This window comes from Charadrius vociferus, unplaced genomic scaffold (genome assembly GCF_000708025.1).
Source record: "Charadrius vociferus isolate BGI_N301 unplaced genomic scaffold, ASM70802v2 scaffold958, whole genome shotgun sequence".
Taxonomy (NCBI): Eukaryota; Metazoa; Chordata; class Aves; order Charadriiformes; family Charadriidae; genus Charadrius; species Charadrius vociferus.
The window spans coordinates 80,865-107,164 of record NW_009649741.1 but is presented as its reverse complement, the minus strand read 5'-3'; the positions used below and the strand labels follow the sequence as shown (position 1 = coordinate 107,164).

Here is a 26,300-nt window from a genome sequence, read left to right as displayed (position 1 = left end):
CAAGAGGCCAAAGTCAGCTCTCCCAAAGTCCAGGGTGGTCAGCCTGCTGCGCACTTTCCTCGCTGCCTCGAGGATCTCAAACTCGACCATTTCATGGTCACTACAGCCCAGGCTGCCCTTGAGTTTGACACTATCTATCAGTCCCTCCTTGTTGGTAAGGACAAGGTCCAGCATAGCTCCTTTCCTCGTTGGCTTCTCAACCACTTGGAGAAGGAAGTTGTCCTCAATGCAATCCAAGAACCTCCTGGATTGCCTATGCATGGCTGTGTTACCGTTCCAACAGATGTCAGGGTGGTTGAAGTCACCCATGAGGACCAGGGTCTGTGAACATGATGCTGCCCCTATCTGTCTATAGAGGTCTTCATCCACTCGGTCTTCTTGGTCAGGTGGCCTGTAGCAGACTCCCACTGTAATGTCCCCTGCTCCCGATTTCCCTTTAATCCTGACCCATAGGCTCTCAGTTGGATCATTATCTAACCCTAGGCTAAGCTCCATGCATTCTAGCTGCTCGTTAACATACAAGGCAACACCGCCTCCTCGTTTCACTTGCCTGTCTCTCCTGAAGAGCCTGTAGCCTTCTATGGCAACACTGCAGTCATAGGAGTCATCCCACCAAGTTTCCACAATACCAATGAGATCGTAGCCTTGGAGGCATGTGCACATCTCTAGCTCCTCCTGTTTGTTCCCCATGCTCCGTTCATTTGCATAGAGGCACTTCAGCCATGCCTTCGTTGAGACTGACTTGGCTGGAGCAGCTGTAATTACTTTGCGCTGCTCTCCAGGTGGCATTCCTTTGCCGGGTATTAACAGTGCCTCCCCACTGGCTCCCATTTGTCCAGGAGCTCCTGGCTCATCTATGTAAGACTGAGCTTTTGGAGCTAATGGCTGCAGGCCCTCACCAGAACATGCTTCTTCCTCACAGACCTATTACCAATTTCTAAACCACCCTGTACTGTGCAGAATAAGTTTGCATTGTCACCCTTTGGTTAACTTTGAGATTGTACTAGGGTATCAGATCCCAGGAAAGCGATGAAAAACTCCCCTTTTAAGGGGACTACACTACACCCATAGGACTGGAGAGTGCTGCTGCTCTTCAGATTAGTTTATTACTTTCACTGGCAGACAAGATGTAAGGTTAAAAGAGTATGGTTACTTAAAAACATAGATTTGTAATAGTGGTACATGTATATAAAAAGATAAAACATCAAATGATGTAAGACAATACTTAACAGTGATCCTTAGGTGGAACATCTTTAGATGTTCCAGCATTTCAGCCAGTTTCCGAGTCTTCCCAATCTAGCCCAAATCTCTGCTCCGTGCAGACCTCTCAGACTGTCATCCTTCTGGCTTCTGTTGTCAAGACAGCTCCCATCTTGACAACCTGCTCCTGACCAAACAGAATAATCTTCCTTTCTGTGTCTCCCTTTCTACAGGCCTGTCCCTCATTTTATGCCAATGGGCACTAACATTGCATTACAGTATATATAATGTTGAAATTAAAGCATTTCTTTGTCTTCTTTTCCTCAAGGACTTCTGGTGAACTTTTTTGTTGTAGTCTTCAATTAGCTCATTTCTGACTTCAGGCTACTTCTCTCTAGCCTTCAACTGGTAAAACTTTAACTATAATGTGATTAATATTAAATATACAGCCTTCTAACTAAGCCCCAAAGTATTTCCTGTCTCTTAGCATTATGTAAAGACTAATTATGAAGCAAGAGGACCATGAAGCTGGAAGTGAATTTCCTAGACCAAATAAAACTCCTCCATATGTATTGCTTGTTCTGGGGTCCTGTCTGGGGCTTCCATAGGTTAGGGACGAACCAATACGCAGCTACAGAAATAATTCTCAAAGTCTGTAATACAAGAAAATTGTGGTTCTTTCAGGAGGACTGAAACCATCCCACAGACTTCAGTAACAAAACCGATACACTCCATGTACACTTATTTTCTAGGATTTTCTACAAAGGTAAATAAAGCAATTATGTTCCTCAGAACTGAAAATAGTCTCCAGTAACATCTGAATTCTGACACCCATACAGTCCCACTGCACCCTATTGAAACCACATCCAAACCCTGGGCAGGTGAACAGCTGTCTGCTTTTTGTAGTTTTTTGGCTTTTAGATCTTAGATCTAGACACTGAAAAAAGTCAGTTTTACATTCCTCCTGACTTAGTTTGTAACAAACTTGTCCTTGGAAAAGAATGGCATTATTAATAATAAATATCTAGAGCCTACATGAAGGTCAAAAGAAGTAAACAATACATTTCAATGTCACAGGAGGACCTGAACTTGTAAGCAATGCTGACAGAACTGGATTGTGTCTCTTCAGTCATTGTTAAATGCATTATTTATTAAAATAAAAGATAAACCTAGAGAAGTATAGACAGTCCCCACTTCTTCTATGAAATTCTCAAAAAATAACTCACCTGTTTCTGTAATCATAATGTTGTCATTGTGCCTATCTCCTATTCCAAGTACAAAGGTTGCCACACAGTATCCAGCACAAGAATAAACAAATCTTTCCACAGCTGCCTGAAACTAGAAATAAATCTTAGAGATGTTAAATGCTTCAATGCTAGAAACTAAATTCAGTCATTCTCAAAGTCATATGCCATTCTGTTGACATGTATCTATCAACAGTTAAACTGTCTTATAAAATACAACGTTGCACAGCAGAGATTAATATCACAGCCCTGCACTACACTTGCTGTACTGTTCTATCCTTCAGCAGAAATAAAATAAGCATACTGTTGTCCATTCTTTCTGGGAAAAAAGGCTGGCAGAAAGCTGTAGTAGGACAGTGGACCTGCCTAAGCAAAGGAGTTGTGAGCACCCAAACCCGTATTTAAATCCTCTAAAACCACACCGCCTTTCAGTGTTCTTAGATGCCCTTTCAATCTGTTCCTCCTGTATCACTTCTAAATACCACTGACAAAGGAGTAATTGCTGAAGCGTCTTGTTTCTCAGGAGCTCGGCTGCCAGCTGGATGCTAAAGGCTCTCTCACAGACACCCGTGGATGAGTACAGCGAAAATGAATGGATTTTTCAAACTTATGTAGATAACACAAACACAACCCTAAGGGATCTGTGCTCCAACATTAGTAGGATATATTTGAAAATCCTACTTAAAAATTCAAAGAACTCACCTTCTCTTCAATCATGCATCTTTCCTTGAGCCACTGGTTTAGTATTTCATCTTTAAATGCACCAGTGTTGCCAACCGTACTCTGTTGAATTTTAGCAATTGTTGTAGCATCTTTCACAATTTCAATCATTCCTACAGAAAACAAGGTAAAAGTTAGAAGAAATTATTAAACTTATACCAAAGCATATTAAAAATATGCAAAATTAAATTTAAAACTGTGTTTTTTAAATTAACTCCAGAACTTCATAGGTTGTGAGCAGAAATTTATTTTACAAGCAACAGTGGATCTTGTTCATTCCCAGATGAAACCAGCGAGAGCTCGTAACTAGCCTGGCATCCTAAACTCCTCCATGAGAACGTAAAATCTTTTAAAATTGAAAGAATTGCATGGTGAGTGGAGACCCTCTGCATAAGGCTTTTCTCAAGAAGAACTACCTCCTGTCCTGCACAGAAAGGTTCAGAAATACCAGTACACAGTGAGGTATAGCACTGGGCTTGCTGGTGGAAAGCCCTGGCTGTTGGGGCCCAGAAGTCTGAATAGATCCTCACAAAGGCAAATCAGCACAACACAGCAATATGGTGCAGAAACCAGGACTTGTACTGTTCATAATAATACGCGTGCGATGAAGGGGGAGCTAGAGTAAAGCAGAAGCAGAGACTGCAACACAACTCTGCGCTGTAGCCAAGACAAATGCAGTCTGCCCTCACACTGGGCATGTCTGTATAGGGGACTGTCAGATATTAGTTGAACTTATTTGATAACTGGAAATATTACATTTTCTTCTGGTTCAAGTTCAACAGTGTCTTCTAGGTAAAAGCCTGGCTTCAGCTCCAGCTCAAAGATAAGCAAGCAAACAAAAAAATCCCTTTCGCCCAAAACTGATTCAAAGCAGTTTCTGATTCGGTTTCAGTTTGACTCTTGCTCTGAAACGGATTAATTTCTCTCTATTCACAGTCCTACCCTTTTGCAATTAGTGAATTATGTGCAAATTTTTCAGTAACAGAGTAACAATGCAGTAATCTCTTCCTGCCCCTGCCTTCCACGCATGGCTGAATTCATAGCTGAATACCCCCTGGAGGTATTTCTTCTGGCTTGACATTGGCCTGGATTTGTTTGTAATAAAACTATTGTGGAAATATGACCTCCAAAACCCACTGCCAACACCACCAAATTAAAAAGCTCTGCATTTTGGTCTGTGCTTGTCAAGCTGTTGTTTTCCTCCTGGGAGAGAGCTCCAGATCACATTCCAGCTGTTGAAAAGGTTTCTTCTGCCTGTGCTCACAAATCTCCCTCTACCGGCCAACAGCTCCTTCATTCCAGGGGAGCGGAGCTGTTGCAGGAGGCATTTTCTGCTTCCCCTTGCATTTTAAACTTCTCCCAGCATAGCTATGTTGATTAGCAGTGTGAAAAGTCCCCAGAGTTTAAAGCAGCTGCTAATGAAAACCCTTTACTGATCATTCTCCACTGCACTGCCAAAAGAGTGATATAAAACCTACACAGAACGTCATGCAGCTTATTCTGCTGCAGTAAATGCTTTAAAGGTATCATGGTAAAACAAGTTACCTGCTGGAATAATACAGCTCTACTGACAAATCCTTCTAAATACAGACATGCCTCTCGGTAGGTATCGTTAATCCTACAGAGGGCTTCTGTCGTGGTTTAACCCCAGCCAGCAACTAGAACCACGCAGCCATGCACTCACACCCCCTTGCCTCCCTAGAAGGGTGGGGAGAAGAGGGGGAAAAAAAAGGAGAGGAGAAGGAGGGAAAAAAACGACTCATGGGCTGCGATAAAGACAGTTTAATAGAAACAATAACAGAAAAGGAAAAATAACAATAATAATAACAATAATAATGACAGGGTCACTCTCGCTGCCCGGTGAACTATGCCCTAGCAGTGATCATAGATTCCCTGCCCCCCTCAGCTAACCCCCATTTATATACCGAGCATGATGTTTATGGTATGGAATATTTCATTGGCCATTCCATGGTTCTGTCTATGCTTCTATAGGAAGCTTAAAAAAGTCCTTGAATAGTGTAAACATCACTTAGTGACAACTAAAAACAATAGGTATTATTGACATTCCTTTCACAGCAATCGCTAGAAAGAAAATTAACTCTCTCCCAGGAGAAACCAGGACAGCTTCAGTAACTGGGATAGAGGATCTCAGCTGGGCTGTATTCAATTGGGAGGAAGTACAGCAGTAAATGCACTGTGCTGTGTGTTTCTGGGCATCTGTGGTACTAAAGCAGGTGAATCTTATATTAAGTGCCAGCTTGAACTTCTTAAATGTGGCAGTGATGCAGCACAGAAAGTAGCTATAATTGCCTCGCAGAGCTGGGAACATATGGCCATGTCAAAGGGAGAGAGAATAGGGCATGATCTTTTACCAGGCATACGTGGAAGAGAAAATTCATCCTACAGCAGTCTACTTGGCAGCAGCAGTGGAGAGGATGGACATTTCCAAAACTGCAAACTGCATTGACTGCAGATGTCTTCACCAGACAGAAAGCTCTACACTGGAGGAGATGCCAGTCCCAGGTGTAAGACATCTGGCTGTTATCCTGTGCTTGGTGTAGAGTGGGGTATTGTTCTTGTGTCAATACACAGAAAATGCCCCAAGTTCCATGGAAATATAAGGAGGAAGGGAAAAAGAAGCTTGGAAGAAGACCACATTATGAATATTGTGAACGAACATTTGCATGCCACTACTCTTTGGTTTTGTTCCAGACAAGCATAAGCTCTGCATCAGTGTCCCACGCTGGGTATCACTAATTTAGGCTGTAGGTATTCTCAGCAAACTGAACAGGAGTCTTTATGTGATTAACCATGCCCCTGCTGTGGTGCTGAAAGGATGCTAAATTTTTACATCTCCCCTATGCGTACGGGAAAATAAACAATTATTTCCTTGAGATAAAAGAATGGGAAGTCAATTAAGAATAAAAATTAAAGAATTAATGAAGTCAGTAACTTGACTATAAGAATTGCTAGAATCAGTGGCAGAATTCCTCCACCTTCCTCCATTATTTCAATACATTGTCTTAAGATGATTTTAAACAAAATTAAATTGATCCTAAAAATCTCTCTAAGAAATTAGGTTTGTTATAACAAACCTAAAGGAGAGGAGAAAAATAAGCCCTCATTATATTTACAGTTAATATTTTGACATATAATGTTCCATTTCCTTTACTGTTAGAATTGTATCAATACAATTTATTGAATTTTAAAACAACTATATTAGGAGAAAAGAAACTCATTTGTATCACACTACCAAGTATTTTATCAGTGAGTTTGGGTTTTCTGCATTGCTAAGACATCTTGAAGCCAAAAGAAACGATAAAAATTTTATGTGGCAATGTATTTTAGAGAGGAAGTACATTACAGATATATATTAAAAAGAGTTCTTAATTTTACTGGGACTCAGTTCATTATTCTTCGATCCATAAAGGAAAATATATTGCTGAAAAAGAAAAGAACTAAGAAACTGGAGATCATGGGAGACATCTAGCAATATTTATATTACCATTATTTTATCAATCCATGCACTATCATACTGCCAGGTACATCGACAACAGGAATTAACAAACTTGCTCATTTTTTACATGTTCAAGCCTGAAGTAAATGGCAGAGCTGTACTGCTAATCTGTCTCACTGAGGCACTGTTTATACCAGCCAAAGCATTTCTTTCAGCACAATAGCTTTATTTGGGCATAGCCAATTTTTCTACACTGAGGAGGCTTTCCTCCCGCCAATTGCTCGAGAACTGCTCAGCAAAATTGACTCTACAGTCAATTCTGTATTATCTGGATACTAGGAAACTATGCAATGTGGATGTGCTAGGGTACATAATATATGCAAATCTGACCACAAAGAGTCAGTTTGGAGCCATCAGGATGTGTAAATTAACTATCAGTTTGGCATTTCTGGATGTAATTGGACTCTTTCAGAGCTGATCGGGTTGCTCTACACACCATCACACAGTTCTCCAGAAGCTTTGTAAGCAACTACTAGATTTCTCCCACCATGAATTCTGGAAAACAGATCACCTGCGCTGCAGGAACCAATGCTCACTAAGAAATATTGCCTGAGCATCCTGTTGAGTAATGCTGTTGCTTGTATGTAGTATAGGGTATGAAGCTGTACATCAGGAAAAAAACGTGTGTTCTGCTATTTTAACTCTTTTCTCTGTTTTATTCTTATCAAGACATTAAAACACATCTTGAATAAGTCACTTTCACTGCTTTTTCATACCAAATATTGTTATTAAAGAGAAACTTGCAGCAGGATCCAAACAGTTCGACTTGCACAGAAATCAGTCAGTTAAGCTAGTGCAGCAGCTGAAGGACACCCATCAGAAGGGCAGAAACCATCACTAAGATGCAACTGAAGGCTGCTCACAGAAAGTGTGCTTTTTATCTGCTATTTATCACAGGACCACAATGCATACTGGAACAGTTCTTTTATATGCAACTTCTGTAACTATGGTATTTTGAATTTCTAATCACAGTACGTGTGATCACATACCTATTTTGTTCCCTGTAGAAATACAACCATACGGTAACAAACAGAGGTCCAAGGACTCTGCTTCCCAAATGGATTCCATAATTCGAAGAATCTAGTAAAAACAAATGCATTCGCTAAGTTATTTCAAATTATTTGGACATTACTTATCACTCACACAAGTAACACTGCCCAGATGTCTGAAATGGCGCTAAACTTACTTGTCTATTTTACAGATTAAGAGATACATGCAGAAAGCATGCAGCCATTCAAGATTATCAGTTACAGAACAAGAGTTTATATTTCCTCATCTGTCCTGTGCCCATGCAATCTCTACTGTTTTATAAAGCATTAATATACTGTATGATTTCTACATGAGCTGAGATTGAATACATAAGCAAGTATGTCCACTTTTTCCCGTAAATATCCCCAAAAGTGCTAACAAACCAGTTTGTCGGAACAGTCACTGAAATATTACAAGAGCAATGCTACCTACCGATTTCTTTTTCATTTGTAACTTCACCATTGCATAAATAATGATAAAAATGCTTCATCAGAAAAACAGGCCATCTTGCACTAAGTAAGATTCCTTCTCTAGAACACCAAAATGTGAAGTTTGTATGGCACATGGCAGGAGAAAACAGGGTAATAGTATGCACTGGGTCTGGCTGGGATGAAGTTAATTTTCTTCAGAGCAGCTCGTACAATGCTGTGGTTTAGGCTGGTGACCAAAGCAACACTGGTAACTCACTGATGTTCCAGCTATTGCAGAACAGTGTTTGCAGAGCGTTGAGGCTGCCTCTGTTTCTCACTTTGTCCCGCTGTGAATAGATTGGGGGTGCACAAGAGGTTGGGAGGGGCACAAATAGGCATATGACCTGAACCAACCAAAGAAACATTCCATGCTGAATAACATCCTGCTCAGCAATAAAACTGAGAGGAAGGGGGTTAGGCAGGATAACCATCTTTTGTACAGGAACTGGCTGGGCACTGGTGTACCCAGAGGATGTGGTGAGTGACTGCCTTTGCATCACTTGTTTTGTTTTCTTTCTCTCTTCTGCCACTTCTCCTTTGCTTATTAAACAATTTTTATGTCAACCCACAAGTTCTTTTGCTTTCACTCTTCCTTTCCTCTTTCCCCATCCCAGTGGAATTAACCCACAGCACAATAACATGAAAAACTGCAGTACAAAAGAGAGGATCCAGTTTTGATGTCAGCCTTGCCATATACAATTTAAAAAACAAAAGACAACTTCGTATTTTATATGGACAGTGAAGATAAGGTATACACACTTCTGAAAAGTAAAATTATTTTAAAATATTTTAAAATAATCACATTACTCATTTAATACATTTTAGCTATCATACCTGTAAAATAAGCATGTCCTGACGGAGGTCATCTCCATGTTTGAAGATTATGCCTATAGTTTCATTTGATAGAGCTGTTGGATCAGCACATTTAAACTCAAGCCAGAGGGGCTTCTTCTTAGATGCCATTACTTTACATTTTTCAATCTGTGAGAAACACATTGTACTTCAACATGAACACAACTAACCTTTTTACACATCAGCTACAGAGTAGTTCACCAACTTCCAGTCAGTTATACCAGAAGAAACACACTGAAAGCACATGTAAGGAGTGGTATCCAATTGCCACATAAAGCCTCACTGAACCTGCACTACTTTTAACACTGTCCATGATACAGGAAAAAGCATGCCTTGACTCTCTGAAACTGGATTTAACTTGTAAATCTGTTTCAGTCACCTTTGTGACTTCTAGCAACTTCAGCTATTCCAGATTGCTTGATTCAATTCCCTTAGCAAATCATTCAAATTCATGGGAAAAACGTCATTTGTGAAACTAATTTTAACCTACTCATTCATAAAATAAGAAAATTAATTCTGTATTTAATTTTATTACATTTTTAATGGTGAGAAATTCAGCACTGAAACTAGTGAAATGCCTTTATTTTAGATGTTTTCTCAACTAATTATGTCTAATATAACTGTAATATGTAATACTTTCTATTCTGGAATTCCTGGTTCATCGTTGAACATTACTACGTACAATAAAGCCATCTAAAATAATAGAAACAACTGCACATTAGTGTTTGAGAGCTGACAGAATCAAGGACATCAGGGAAGAGTATTTTGGAATATTTGTGTTTCATAGATTGAGGTTCTGAGCTTGTAGTTTAAAACAAAAAAGTTTTTACCATCCTTGTTTTTAAAAAGGAAAGAAGTTGTTAAATCTTTTAACTTATTAGAAACACTGATTTTCCTTCTAATACTTGGTTTAGACTAGTCAAATTGCAGGGTTTGAAGATTATGGACAAGTAGCACTTGCTAGAATGAAGATGAAATGAAAGCTTACCAATACAGTTTGTTACATCAAGTATTTTTGTTCATTGTTTTTTGGGAAAAAAAAAGGGCTCTAACCCCTCTATTTTTGGACATAGCTACCTTCCCTTGTAAATTTATTGCTTCCTTCATCTCGGAAGGTCCTGGTAGGGCTGCATACTTCCTAAGTGAAGGAAAACTAGAAAATCCAGAAAGATCTTTTATTTTATTTTGAAATCCACTTTTTGTCATGCAGTCGGTGATTTTTCCACACAAAAGACTAAAGAGAAATACAATCAAGAAAACGATATTCTGTATTTCTGAGTAAACGGTGTTTGAATTGGCTTCTGTACTGAGAGTACCTTAATCATGCCCAGCTAGGAGGTATTTAACTCTCTCAGCTCGAAGATACGCTAGCTCATAGCCTGTCTATCAAGGCACAGGTTTATTTAACAGAAACATGGTCAGATCCAGACAACTAATATAAGTTACCCAAATGAGTACCCTACTATTCGGCAATTCCTTAGATTGGATGGTTTGTCTGTCCTTAGCTAAGAGAAAAATAAAGGGATTTTTTTCTTGTAGGCTCCTTGCTGCACATCAAGCGAATCTAAGGATCTTCACTGTGCTTCTTTACCAAAACCTCACATTGCATAGTAGACACATGAGCCAATTCCCTTTCGCTACACATCTGCTGATTTATTAATCTGGTTTTTAACTCTGAGGTGACATAAACCACTGCAATCTCACCACAAAACTGGAGGCAGCAACACAGAAAAATCTAAGTGTTTCTTAATGTATTTGTAACAACATCTTAATGTATTTTCTAACAAAAGCAACAAAAGCAACATAGAAATATTGAAAAATCAGAGATAGCTAAGGCAGACATTTTTGTTAGCAAGATGAAGGTCTGGTCTTAAACCTTAATGCCAGACATGAATCAGGGTAAGGCAGAGAAAGTAACAGAAGGAACAGAAACTGAATATCCCAAAGCCCCCGAAGTCAGATAAACCAGCTTTATACAGGTATTTAATGTAAAAAAAAAAAAAAAAAAGAAGTCAATTACCTGGTTAAATCCTGGATTAAACTAATACGAAAATAATAAGTACCATTTAATGATTAGGATTTTACAGGTTGTTGCATTTTTTTAGTGCATGGTAGCATGTCATCACATTTAGAAAAAATGCTAATAGCTTTGGTAACAAAAACTTACTGAATCCATAAAATGTCATCATAGTCACAGTGAAAGAAGACCTTTAGACATACTAGCAAAAATTTTTACCAAATGACGCATACTTACAAATAGGAGATTTTTTTCAAAAAGGATTTGTAGAAACTCGGAATATACTTACTACTAGGGTTCCTGCTCTTAGCCCAGGATCATATGGAACTCTAAAACTTTCTGGAAGTTTGCTGCTCTGTAGTTTTTCAAGCTTTTGTCTCAGCTGTGCAATAACTGCGATTATAAGTAAGAAAACACAATGAAATCAAAAGTTGGAAGGCAAAAATGTTGTAGGTAATCAAACTTATTAAGCATCATGATTTAGCTAAAAGCCTCATCCGTTTACCTACTTTTTAAATTGCTTTCCTCAAGGATCTCCTGATTTGAGGAATGAAGGAAAACCCTTTAACTTGCACCATTAATGGTCAGGGCTACAGATACCTAAAGGTAAAGTCTTCAAGCACCTCGCAAGTCATGTGCCTTCCACACAGTGTTAGAAGCACTGCACAATACTTGGTGTTCTTCTGAAGACTCAGGAGATTACATTAAAATGTTACCTTTCATTTAGAAAACAACAAAACACAGCACAACACACCAAAAATATTTTGCCCTTATAACTGCCAAGGAAATGTTGAACTATCTACCCTGAAGGCTCAGAAGGAGGAGGCAATTAAAAGCACCTTGCATTTTCCAATATTATTTTGACCTACCTCATTGCTCTGGCAGACAGACTTGTGGCTTTTGAATTATTGGAGTCAATAATACTGTAATCATAAGGACTGCAATTATAGAGATACTGAATTTCCTATCCTGCTAAAACTGGTTTCACAGTGGAGCCTTGTTAATCTCACATTCTAGTAAGAAGAAAGTTTGCACTATACTTAAACAAACAAGAATTTTAATATTTATATATAAACTGAATCTTTTCATTCATAAAATCTGAGGCTTCTGAATCTTCAGCTTAGAACAGCATGCATTATACTACAAATGATGCACTTTGTTCATCTCAGCTAGCAGGTGTAAGCAGCATAAGCAATACACTGGGTATTACCCTTCGTTAGGACAAAGACTTGAACACTGTTCTAAAGAAATTGCAGCTACACAGCAGAGGCTACACATAAATGTTAAAGAAATTTTAGAGATACAAATTAAAGAGAAAAAAAAATTGTAAGGCGAAAGCTAGACATGGACCTGGACACTATCCATGGGCAGAATATCCTGGGCAGAATCACCTCCCTCAACCTGCTGGCCATACTTCTTTTGATTCAACCCAGGATATGGTTGGCTCTCTGGGCTGCAAGCTCACATTGTCAGCTCACGTCCAGAAAATGAAGACATTTCAAAAATTGCTATCAAATTAAGAAAGTCAAGCCAAAAGAATTACCTTAGAACCCACAGAAAACAAATGTTGCACCCATCCTAAAGGCTTTTGGAAATGAACTACCTAGCAGTGCAAGGTGACAAATATGGTATCTCTTCTGGTAAAAAATAAATAAATCTGAAAGCAAGAGAAAACAAGATACAGGAGCTATTAAGTGGACTCTATAATTAGAAACCTTTCAAAAGGTCTCAAAGGGTTACTCGGCACTGGTGAGACCGCACCTCAAATACTGTGTCCAGTTTTGGACCCCTCATTACAAGAAAGTCATTGAGATTCTGGAGTGTGTCCACAGAAGGGCAACAAAGCCAGTGAGGGGTCTGGAGCACAAGTCTTATGAGGAGCAGCTGAGGGAACTGGGGTTGTTTAGCCTGGAGAAAAGGAGGCTGAGGGGTCTTATCACTGAGAGCCTTATTGCTCTCTACAATTACCTGAAAGGAGGCTGCAGTGAGGTGGGGGTCAGTCTCTTATCCCAACTAACAAGTGACAGGCCAAGACAAAATGGCCTCAGGTTGTGCCAGGGGAGGTTTAGGATGGATATTAGGAAAAATTTCTTCACCAGAAGGGTTTTCAAGCATTGGAACATGCTGCTTAGGGAAGTGGTGGAGTCACCATCCCCAGAGGTATTTAAAAGATGGGTGTATGTGGTGCTTCAGGACTTGGTTTAGTGGTGGTTTTGGCAGTATTAGGTTGATGGTTGGACTCTATGATCTTAAAGGTCCCTTCCAACCTAGCTGATTCTATGACTCTGAAAAAAACCCAAACAAACCAAACTCAAAACACCCCTAGGTTGTAGTAACTTGGGTCATGAAACAGCTTTCTAGAATGTAACTATTGATTTCCTAAACAAATCTAGATTGATTTCAGTAAGTCTCCTCATTGTAATGTAAAGCAATTTATAAACTGTATGCCAACCAATTGAAGCTAGTAAAGATTAGGAATTACCTTATTTTAAAACAGAAGCTAAGGCACTTGCTAAAACAACTTCAAGTTCACCTGGCTTAAGAACAAAGTGCTATGCATTTTAAGAGAAGAAACAGCTGCATAGACACATCCTTGGGAGACAAATCACCTAACCGAGTGGTGATGAAAGCAGATAATCCTATACAAGCTGTAATACGTTGATCTTAAGAATTTATTTATTTATTATTACTGGCTATGTTCAAATATAAGCAAAGAGATTACATGAAAAGTGAAAGAAATAGTTTGACAGCACGATTGCTCCTGGAGTAGTATGGGCCTAAGAGGACTGAATTTATTCTTAAAAAAAATCCGCAAATACTGGAGGAAGAGGCTGCATGATGGAATGAAATGAAACAGTCTGAAATATTCAGACTGAAAATATAAACAACTATGAACATTAGAAACAATGGGGCAAAAAAAGAAGCAATAAACTAAAGAAGAAACTCTAGGACATAAATTTTTTAAAATGTAAGGAGGGTGCCTGTAAGAAAAAACATATCCCCAATAATCTGAGAATAAATTAAATTAGATATAGCATTAGTAGGACACTCCGCAGTTTCAGGAAGCCTTATTCAGTGAAAATGTCAATTATGTAAGTCATCTTTCAGTGTTCTGCTGTACATTACATACAAAGATTCTTTAACTTCAAACCTGGTGGGTGTTAATGTGATTGCTTTCACCTGAAACTTTTCTTCTTTGCCCACATATCCTTCAAAGATAATGTATTATGGAAACCACTGCTGTTACAGACATGTACCTCTGCAAGGCTGTAAAATTTCTTTCCAAAACATGGGATTCTGACCAAATATATTTAGATTATAGAGCATTTTAAGACAAATTTTAAAAAGTTGTTCAGAAAGAATATTTTACATGGGGGTTCAGTAAGTCCCCTAACTCACACTATGTGGTAAAGTAACTGATATTACATTATATATTGAGAAATAAATGAGTATTTCCTTCAAATTTCTTTCCAAACACCACCATGTCCACCTCTGCATAACCAAAGTGGAACACCTTTCAGAACCAAGGGCTTCCTGGCCAAGAACATACCAGGCTGAACACAGGAACAGCTAGTCTCTCTATAGCTTTTAGAATTTGGATATGGTCATATGCGTTCTTGCACTTAGTCCCAACACCAAGCAACTAACAGGAATGATGACAAACAAGCTTTTAAGGAAGTCAGGGGGAGGTGGGGAAAGGCAGGCAAAACCCAGAGGTCAGCAGGGATTGCATAATCCTACTGTGGCTTCCAAAGCAGTGCTTACAGGAACTAGAAATAACAATATCACATCTGTGTCTCACAGGACTCCTGTTCAGCACATCGAAAAGCCCCAAAGATGTGCTCTGTATATTCAATGATGACCCACCAGCTACTTTCGTGCCCTAGAAGAGGCTGTACTGGACTCCTCCCCGGTCTTCTTGCCAAGAGTCTTCCAGTGACTACTTAGGGTAAGGCTGTGTTTCTTGGCAAGTGTCACTTTTTCTCTTTATTTCCAGTTAATATTTGTGTCCTGGGATTCTTTCTCTTTCCAGTGCTGGCATTCAGATAAGGGTACAAGAACTTATCCTTCCCAGTTGCATGGTGTAAGGTTCAAGAAGGTAAGTCAAAGCACAGGAATGTAGTGGGTGTCTACAATATTAATGTTCCTCCCTCTTTGGTGTGGAACAAGCAAACAAGTGCGTTATTGCTTCAATCACTATCAGCTTACACTGGCACTTTGTAAGAAGTAATAATGGTGCCCTTTGACAGTAATTTATCCATGAATTTTCTAAGTAAACAGTATACTTTGCTGCCTAGATTTTCCCACCCAAAGAGAAAAAAAAAATTACAAACGAAGAAATGCCTGTTAGTAAATACCTTGAGAAGTGACATCATACTTTTCTGCAGAAACTGATTTTATCTCCATTGTGACTTTATGCAGCAATTCAATTACTTGAACCTGCTTCATGAAATCATGTAGCATTGCTTTTCCACAGCCCCTGAGATAAGCTTCTAGGATGACCGCAAACCTTTGTTGGTAATGCATGGACTGGGCAATCTCGCTTCTTAAGAACCAAAACAAGAAGTGACCAATTCTTTTGTTCTAGAGGTAAAGAAAAATACTATAATCAGCATGCATTTCTTGACAAAGGGTTTTAATAACACCAGCAACTTTAGCATAAGTTGGCTGTATTTTGAAGTACTTACTCTCAAACCCCGTTTTAGCAGAAATCTGGCTAATGCACTGTCATGATACGGCTCAAATTTCACAGCCTGAGTAATACAAACATAGAAGACATGTTATTTACACATTTAAGATCCCGTTGCACTTATACTTTACTGATGACATGTAGAGAACACACTGCTGCAGGAGTAAAATATGTGTAACAAAGCAGGTCTTTTGAAGAAACAAGTTGGAAAAAACAAAGCAAGGCTTCTCTGTGATTCAAGAAGCATTTTTTCTTTGCAATAGATTCTTTTCAGGTATATTATTAATTTGACAAATGAAGCAACGCAGGGAGTAGCTAACCAGCGATACTGATCTGAGCACATGAAGGCATGTGAAAAAAGCAACATCGTTCTCAGGCCATAGCAAAAACCAGCAAGATCAGAAAAGAGTCTGCAGTCTCACTGACACTGAGAAGGCTTGAAAAGATTATTGCCAAATGAACTGATGTATTTGTAATCATTCTTTAATGAAAATTTTCAGTAAGAAAGCACTGTTTTTTTTACAACATCCGTCACTTTGGGACTGGGGCACCAGGGCTCACTGCTGGGTTCCCCAGCAAGCACAGGATATGGGACCGGCTTTTCGGAGCACCTAATCTCAGGCATTCTGGCCTTTAGCCCCTTAAATGAATGACAAAGTAGAATAAAGGCTCTGACGCCTCTGATCCTATATTAACGAAGTACAATTAAGAGGAAGACTTTGCCAGAGCTTTTTATTTTTTTTAATGACTCTGTGAGCACAGATGTATTTTTTCTCTTCCAACGGCCACTCCCCTCCACCCAAGCCCACAGATATTTCCATGCTACTGCCAAAAAAGGGTGGAAAAAAATGTCAACAACTTTTTTGAACTGTCAGGATTGGAATGTTTTTGCTGTTATTCTCTCCCCCATCCCAATAACCAAGTGAATTGGTCTACCAGAAAACTATCACACTTCCAGGCACTGGGCTGTGCCAGGGAACTTGTCCACTTCAAGTGGATTTTCCAGCAGCTTCTTTCCTGTTGCTTGGGGGACTCAAGTTTATAGGAGGTTTGTATTAAGATTAATAGGAGAAAAAAGGTACGCATGTATAACCCATGGCAAGAAAAGAGAAATAAGAAGCATACAATCTCTGGAATAGAGTCACAAAATTCCTGTCCTGGACAGAGAGGGTTGGTGAATGGCTTCAGGTTCTGGAAACAGAGTGCCAGGAAGCAGCACATAGAGAGATTACGGGAAAACAAAGGGATGTGCCAAGAGCCGGGTGCATGTAGTACGCTCAGCTTTCAGAAGCAACAAAGTATGCAAACCTCTAGTGATAGTTATTCAACAGAATATAATGGCTCTTTCAAGATCACTGTGGTCTGCTGCTTGCAAAGAAGCAACCAAGCCATCAGCAGAGGTCTACTAAATTCCTCAAACAAATCACACGGGTTTATACTCTTAAAAGCACTGCGGCACACAGTTGTATTTTTTATCATTAAAATATCAGCATTATTTCTGAAATGTAAATCATCCTATGGGTTTATTCAACAGAAAATAGAAAAAGAAAAAAAAAACAACTGAGCTTTTTCAGTCAACCTTCTAGAATGAACCAACTTATAAAAATGCTACAAAGACTTGTTCTTTCCAGCTGCTGGCTCAGACACAGATACGAAAGTCAAGCACCAGACTTGCTCTTGTACAGTATCATAATTCAGCAAGAACTGTCTTGACCGTCTCTGCAATACGGTTTTATTTCCCCAAGCAACACAGTCTTATTTAGGAAAGATAATGAGTACTCACAAATATAAACTCATCTTAAAAAATATATAGATCCTTTTACTTTGTGTATGAGAGTATGAGGTATGAGGGGTTTTGTAATAAAAATTAATTTTCACTGCAATAAGGCACTCAAAAGCAATAATTATTACATAAATTCAAATAGATTTGGTTACAGTTCCAAGAAAGCCTATTAAAAACCTCATTCTGGTATATATGTTGCTGAATGTTCTCAGTGCATATCCCTGAAAAACAATTTAATAATGAAATACAGCCAAACAATCAGCCATTGCTTTGAAACAAAACCTCCTTACATTAAGGCTGCAAATACATTTTAACATAAAATAATATTAGAAAAATGTATGATAATCATCCTTATTATTCCTGTGTTTTAGAAACAATTACTTTAAAAAGTCAATACCATTTTTCTTTTTTCTTCACAGAGGCAAATATCAACATTTGAATAGCAACAACAAAAGCTAGCCATTAAAAAAGTCTGCTGGCACTTCATGAGGTCCCTGCACGTACCTTTGCCTTGGCAGTTCAGCAGAAGAGCTTTATTCACTGCCATATACAAGCAGTACAGTTGTTGGTGTTTGTTTTACAATGGATTTTGTTGTATTTTAACTATCTTATCCATGTTTTATCAACTGCACAGAGCACAACAGACCTTTATAGGAAGCTCAATAGGTTTATTATTTATGGCATGGCTGCTTCTATTCGGGATAAACCTGGGGGGAAATAAAATGTTTGTTTGATTTCTAACTCCACTGGGAGGTAAAATGGGAATACCCTGTGCAGAGTGAAAAAGAATCAGAGGATTCATGAAAGCATAAAGCTTGAAGGCATGCATGTGAAAAGTGATGACTGTTTGTAGAGGAGACATCTCGGACGTGTCCATTAGAGCAGAGGAATGGCTGACATCCATTCTCTGGAAAATGTGGATTGTGAAATAAACTGTGGTACCAATACTTTGCTGCAGAATGCTGATGGCCTATGCTCTGTTGCTAGCCAAGGAAGGAAAGACACGGAAGCAGCAAAGAGGTAGAAGTTGGGATCTAGTATTTTTTTTTCTTTTGGGGGATAGCAATCTTCTAATTTCTTACAACATCTCTTACTAAAAATGACACAGTGAAGTTAAGCGACTATGATTTTATGCTACAGTTATTTAATTTACTGTTAGAGAGATTTATTCTTTTTGAAACTCTCCAGTCTTGTACTTCCTGAAAACAAATAATTTCAAAAACAAATGGAAAAAAAAATCCCCCATTCTCTTAGGCATTTTGATATCAACCAATCACCATCTGAAGCCCCTAATTTGGATACAAAAGCGAATAAAATTGCTGAGCCACATGCAGACAGCAAAAGCTCACAAGCCAAGCATATATATAGCAGCAGCTACGTGGGAGGCCCAATGAGGTAACCGTAGCGGCTCCTTTGGTTAATGCAGAAGTGCATATATTCTGCCTGGGGAGCCTAATCTTCAGACAAGCAAAGACAGGGCTAAAAAGGCCTTGTTTAAATCACTACTGATGTGCAGCAAAATCTGAAATACTAACTTCATTTTCCTGGGAACCCAGTGTCTCTCTGAGCCCGCAGAAATTAAAAGCCCCGTCCCACAGGTTCCCAGGCTGCAACAGTTTCTTTAAAAAAAAAAAAAATAAATCTGAATGCCAATTCTGTCTTCTGATTCTTTGAAAAAAGTATTTCCTGCTCTGCGGGGCGACAGCCCTTCTGCATGAACCAGAGCCCTGTTGGGTGTGAGAAGCCTGCGGAGTCGCCTTGCTTCAGGGGATGCGTTTACCAGGAAGAACCGCTGGGTTACACCTTTCATCAGCCATCAGATGTGACTTTGTCTCTGACAGGCTGCCCAGCTCCAGCACTGCCTTACGAAAAAGGAAACAAACCTATTTTCTTCTATAACTGATACAAACTTTCCTGATGTTTCATCTGGCAAATCTGCACACAAAGTGCTTCAAATCAATACAGCAGTGATTCATTGCCACTAAAAACACAGTTTTTCACCCAACCTCCCAGAATAAATTAATCTTATTACAGAGTCCTAGCAAACCCTTATTTACTTCTTAAAAAATTTTAGAAGATTCTAGATAAATTTGGTCCCCTTAACAGTACAAGATTGAAGTCAGTGCCATATACTATGTAACTACACTGTTACTCTTGACCTAAAATCCAATCCCAGATGTTTCTTCAGGCCTTGCCTGTGTCAACTTCTGCTTTTACTTTCTTTCTGTCTACACTCTATCTAAACTATTGGCAAAGCCGGTCAACAATTCTTCAGTGTTACGTGATTCAGACTTGAATTAGATTAAGACCCTTGATTAGGATTAGAGACAGCACAGTTAGGATTTGCTCCCATCATAGCTTAGCAAGTATTGACAATTTCCAGAAAAAAATACTACTGTAAATGTAAGCTGCAAATTGTGAGACACAAGGCAACGGTAGCACAAAAATAACAACATAGGCAAAAGGCAAATGTAGAAAGTGTGTTTTGGGTTAATTTGGTTACTATCACTGCTTTGACTAAACACTGAAGACTTCAAACCCAGGGATTACTAACCAGACCTACTGAGATGGGAATGATGATGAGCTAATGCAAATATTCCCGGAAGGCAGAGCTCGAGAATGCAAATAGACCTTACCTGCACAAGCTGTAAAAGATAATGAAGAACATCATCATCTTCTAAACTTTCCAGTTTTTGAACTGCCATTGCTCGGACATTTTCATCCGAAAAGTTACAGTCCAGAAGTTGCATTGTGAGTCCAACATCTAAAGTGCTTTGATCCCAAACCTCCTTTTTCGCTAGCAACTGGTATGTTTTGGCCACTATTTCTTGTTGTCCCCATTTCACAGAGCTAAGCAGCTTAGGATATGCCTTGGGGTGCTTTATGCTTTCGTATCTGAAGTGCCACAACAGTTCTTTGTCCTCAGGAGAAAGTGGATTAAGTGGGTCAGTTGCTATGATCTCTTCAAGTTGCTTCCGAAGCTGGTTGGGCATTTCAGCTCGTGTCCTATCCCCTTGGGGGTCTGATGTTATCCTGTGCTTGGGCAAGGCAATTGGGTGACAATATTTGTCCAGCACAATAGAGATAGCCATTGAGTTTTCTTTATCCGGGTTAGTTGCCGATGTGAGTTTGTCTGCATTGATGCTTCCTTGTTCTTCCCCCTTGCCTGGAATTTTCCACATGTGGAGCACATACTCCCCACTTCGTAGCAAGAACCGGTGATCTATCAACAAAAGATTTACATAATAGAGAAGCTGAGTTTTGCATTTTGAATCAGAATTGGGGGATTCATGTGACTGAAGGTTCGTCTTTGTAGACAGTCCCTGTGCTTTGCCGCAGTATATCTGAAGATTCAGGAGTGCTCCTTTAGGCAAATCCTTGATTTTGATATCAAACTCCAACCAAATATTCCACAGAACCTCCTCAGTAAAAGGCTTTGATGAAGTCCTCCTCTGTGAAAGGAGCTGCTGCCCATGTTGAATGTTAGCCTCCACAAACACCGTAAGATCAGTATTTCTCGGTAAAACTGGGATATCAATGCCAATTATTTTCACCCTAAATTTCCTGTTACAATCCCACAAAGAGATAGTGAAGACTTTCTCATGATCTTTTCCATCTATTGTCAATTGTTCATGATACCCTGTAACTCCTGTACAGTCATCCACCAAGGGCCATTCTTCCTTCTGAACCTCATCCTCATTTGGGTCAGGGGGATTGTCTAAGACAAGGTGGATTTCTTCCCCATTCTTAAGGCATTGTCTTATCCAGTGAAAATCTTTGATTGGTGTCTCTCCGGTAATGTACTCATCTCGGCCGCAAATCCTGAGAACAAAATCTAGTTCACTATGATCTTCAGGAATGTCCATCAAAGACTTTTTCTTTGCCATCTTTGTGAAAAAGCTGTGGAGAATCATATCTGGAGTGTCATCTATTGACACTTTAATTTTTTGGCTAGTTGTTCCTCTATGTATGATTATGAAAATGTTATTATTAGTGATCTTTTTAAATAAATATTCTGGGAGTGGCTTAGATGTAGTCCATGGGTGCATTGCATACAATTTAGGATCTCTACAGGCTACCTCTATCATTCGTGGAGTAACTAATCTGCGACGGGTAAATTCTAGTTCATCATCATGCACGTTGCTTACATCAGTGACATCATAACCAATTAAATCGTTAAGCTGCCGCTGAAATTCCTGAACTTCTTCTGATGGTTTTTGTTTCTGGACAACATAGATCTTGCCTACCTTTTTCTGTAACACTTTCCAGTACAGTATGCAGTCCAACGTCTGTAATACTTGATGTTTATCATAAATTTCATACCATTGCCCTTTCTTCTGATACTGCAGAATAAATTGATCTGGGGTGAATGCGTGGTAGAAGTCTGTCATTTGACTCATCTCTATTGCACGCATCCAAATCTGTGCTTTCATTTGCTCAACCGTACAGTTGCCAGCTATTTCGAGTAACATCATTTCTGGTGCTTTAGTATGTTTATTGCTGGTAGGTAAAATGAACTCAATGGATATCAGTTCCATTGATGACAAATTACTTGATGTACAATGAGGTTTCATTCTTCTTCTCCTTCGTTTGTTTTCCTCTCTCATAACAACAGGCTGTTCATCATCACCCAACTCCATACCAGAAGAAATCTAGCAAAACATACAAATACTCGATTACTTTCTCATTTACATTTTTCTTTACTGTTATTTTTTAACTCTTCTTAATTAAAATCACAGGTCAATCAGAATCCTGCTATGCATACATTTTTTATATTTCTCCTTCCCTTAATTTCTGGTCATAAATATTTTATTTACATAAACCATCTCAGATGTAATCTATTCAATTCAACACCAAATATAAAAAAAAAAAAACAACAACAACCCTTCAGTGATTAAATAATTAGAGCTTTTAAACAGCCTTCCCAGATCTCACTGAGGATAAGCAGTCTGACTATATATTTCCTCCATAACGATTTGTTCTTGCTTCTACTTGATCAAGCACTGATTCTTCTACTGCCTCACCTGTTTTGATGCTGCTGATATTAACATAAGTGGATTTTCATAGAAATCAAAAGACATGCTACTGTGTATGAGGAGAACGCGATCCCACCAAGCTCCAGGAATGATGGAAAGTAACAAAACAAGAAATTTATTTGCAGACTTGGCAGAGGCGAGCCTATTCCCATTTTCCCCTGCTCTTTTTAGTGATGAGGAATAAGAACTTACACCAAATAAAGCCCTTGGGATTCAAAAGTCAGGGACTACTTCGGAAGACAGATATTTAACGTCCATCTAAATTCAAGCTTAGTATCCTGAGATGTGCTTCTTTTAAATAAATCAATTCACCAGACTGATAACATCCATCCATTTTAAAAGTAAACACTTACAGTATAAACTGTTTGTGTGTTAGAGAAGAAAAAACTCCCAAGCTGATGCCGATTTATTACCCTATACATGAAATCAAATCACACCTGACACACGTGTAAAACAACTTTGAACACTAGTAGCCTACCTTATCAGCTTTCAGTAAACAAAAAAATATTGTTGCTCACAGTTGATCTCCATTGAACAACAATGAAGTGGAAATTATTCACTGAGAACTTGGAAGAAGGCGGCAGCGCTGACTGAGCATGCTCGCACAAGCTAAGTTACAGCAACATGCCGAACTTGCTTTCCAGACAACGCTTTTTACACATAAAATCTTTTTCTATTTCTCATGAGATCTTTCTGTTTCTGCTAGAAAAACTAAAACCACTGTAACGATGCCTTAGCAGATAACAAAACAAGAAGATAAAAATATAAAAGGTTAAATTGAAACAAAATAGTATGCTAACTAAAATCCTCTTTTCAAGTTCCGGAAAGCAACGACTGTGGACACACCACCTCTATAATCGACAAAGCACAAGGAAATATTACCTGCTTATACAATAAAGGCTGAATTGCTGAAGACGACTCATTTGTTTAATTTCTGAAGTTCCTATTTTTTCAAAGGAAGATCATTCACACAAAGTTTCTTTGTTTAAGCTGTTCTGCTTTTCTTGTTCGCCCTCATATCCAGATGCAAAGGAAGTGCTGCACTTACCAGGAAGGAAGTTTTAACCAAGTTGATTATATATAAGGTTGCTCATTTTAAAAAAAGTCAGAATGCTTTTCCTGTTACAACAGTACAAATATACTAACAGTACACCAATTTAATTTTAACACACACGCATAGAAGACATGCTTAAAGCCTTTTAAAAATAGCTAAGAATAATCCGGACAACAAATCTAATGAATCCAAATAAAACATTTTAAAAACAATGTATTTTAGAGCGCCTAGCTACTTTATAAAAGAGTTAAATAAAAATATTACACAAAAGACAACTAAATCTGCAATGTTTCCTGATTTTTATTTTCATGGTGATAGCCCTTTGAGGACTCACAACTTAAATTCACACACCACACACTAGAAATTATGACTTAAGATGAAGGAAGACTTTAAACCATGGACTTTCAACCCTAATTCTTGTGGTTAACTACAACCTGAAGAGCTGTTCCTTTACTAAAAAAAAAAATCCCTACAGGAAAAGGTTTGGGAAAACATGTACAAATCAGAAAGAGAAGACAGAAAAGCCTCTAACCTTATCCTTTTCCCTTATGATATTTCCAGTGAAATACTGACCATTTAGAAGAGCAGTAAGTAGTACACATCCTACACCAGTACATATCCTACAAAAATTATGACTCTTGAGGAGAAAAAAATACGAAACAGCTGAAAAGTCTTTTAGCAACAGCAAAGTGGTGGTATCGTTTGTTTTGGTTTTTTTTTTAATATATGCACGCTTCTTATCTCGTAAGACACCTTCCGAATTAAAAAGGAGGGGAGGAAGGGGGAAGCTCCCTCTGTATTGGCAAAAAAATCCAATAGCCTCTTACCTGCCTCCAATGCGCCACTCATAACCTCTGAAACTAACCCTTTGTTGAGGTTAAAAAAAGAAAATACTCTCCACTATAGACATAGCTTTTCTTTCTCAGAGCATCATTTTGCTTGGCACCTAAGATAGATTGATTTCTTTTTAGAGGTTATTTTTCTTAGGAAGTGAGTTTTGGGGAAACACACTCTGTCCTAGCTCCCTCTACCTTTTAGAGCCAGTATTTGAAATTTCTCAAGGAAGTGGTGAAGGTGCCCTGAACATTTTGTCACTGCCATGAAACCTACCCATCTTGGCCAAGACATCTCCAACACTCATCCTCTGCGCATGTGCAGCCTGTCAGTGTGCATCAGGCACAGTCTCTGTGGCATTTCAGCACTACACACAGCTTTCCGCTCTGGTCCTCTTCTTGTCTGAAAAAAGCACTCAGTTGTTGGAAAGCTTGAGCATCTGTAACCTCAACAGCAGTGCCCAGGATGATGGAGGAGAGGGAACATAAAAAGGAAGAGGAGCTGGAGGGAAAAAAATGGAGCAATGCTGAAGGGGAAAGTGTGTTTTGCAAAACCTATGCTTTGAAATTCCCTGACTTTGGAGAGCTTGACTTTGTAATGCTTTTGCAGAGTTTGTATTTTGAAGTATAATTTCTAAAATGTGTAATACAGTCACATATTTTTCTTCATTTAAACATAAGAAGTGAGGATTTTTTTCATGCCAACAGGCTACATATGTTTTTCGCAAATATCCCTCATTCTAAAAGTCGTTGCACTGACCCTATGAAGTCAACCTGGACTCACCACAGTTTCATTGGGTTTTGCCAGACCTAAGAAAGCATGCCAGTTTAAAATGTCCTCATCTTGCTGCCATGTGATATGCATTTAAAGACTAATTTTTCAAACACATATACACACAAATATTCCATCTCCTACTAAGCTGTTCTGGTACTACTCCATTGATCCAAGACCAGCAAGAAAATCAAGAGCAGCATCTCTATCCCATGCCACAGAGAACTATCCTGTATGCTGCTCAATGAACGTAATTGCTTGATGCTTTCATCCACTTTAAAAGACTGGTAGAGCAACATCGTGAAAGGTTCAAATATTCCCCCACAAATGGCATCAGATACAATGCAAAATGTGTGACAATTGTTTAAGTGCCCATACAAGACCGTCCCTTCTTCCACATTCATTTGGGCTGTGACCTGCCATGTCTAGTCCAGTCCAATCTCCATCTCAAGTTCAGCCCTGATCCCTTTTTATCAGCTTCAGAAGCCAATTCTTGGAGCAATGACTGTCTCTAATCTGTCTCCGCAATGATAGACACAAAAATGTCCCCATTCTTAGGGTGACACCAAATTGTATCTGTTTCCTGCTAAACCATGTGTAGGCATGGCAAAACCATATTTCCTCATGCATATGCATCAGAAAACTTGGATGTTTATAACTGAAAATCATTTAAAATAACTTCCTAAAACTTCTATCATACCTAAGCATTACTTACAGTATTGACATTTCTATACGCCTACTGCAACTACACCACAAAAAAAAATAATCAAAAAGTGACACTCTTTTTTAATATTAATTCTAATTTAATTCTAACCCCAAATTTCCCAGTATTAGAAGAACTGTCCTACCACCAGTCCACAAATCCTGATGGGGTGCAATGGAGCAGGAAGAGCTGGGCCTGTAAAAGGTAACTAAGACAAGCAAACAGGCTCACCTTTGTCTCTAGTCGTGTTCCTATCTCATCACTCAAATCAGCAAACTGATCATAACACCACCACCAAAAAAAAAAATTGTTTAATTTTCAGCTGGATCAGTTCCTTAATCTGACTCATCACTTGCAGGAGTGGTAGGGAAGGGAAGAGA

General features: G+C 38.8%; 1 protein-coding gene across 1 annotated transcript in view; it reads right to left on the bottom strand.

Moving 5' to 3' along the window:
- PIK3CG (phosphatidylinositol-4,5-bisphosphate 3-kinase, catalytic subunit gamma) overlaps positions 1 to 22,162 on the bottom strand; it is a 30,999-nt gene extending 8,837 nt beyond the window's left edge. The window contains exons 1-8 of the mRNA XM_009890851.1: positions 20,159 to 22,162; positions 15,738 to 15,803; positions 15,408 to 15,633; positions 11,339 to 11,442; positions 9,015 to 9,161; positions 7,671 to 7,761; positions 3,147 to 3,277; positions 2,427 to 2,538 (exon numbers count right to left, since the gene is read on the bottom strand). Of these exons, the coding sequence (XP_009889153.1) occupies positions 2,427 to 2,538; positions 3,147 to 3,277; positions 7,671 to 7,761; positions 9,015 to 9,161; positions 11,339 to 11,442; positions 15,408 to 15,633; positions 15,738 to 15,803; positions 20,159 to 22,162 (2,881 nt within the window). The remainder of the gene's footprint in view (positions 1 to 2,426; positions 2,539 to 3,146; positions 3,278 to 7,670; positions 7,762 to 9,014; positions 9,162 to 11,338; positions 11,443 to 15,407; positions 15,634 to 15,737; positions 15,804 to 20,158) is intronic.
- Between the last annotated feature and the right edge of the window lie 4,138 nt (positions 22,163 to 26,300).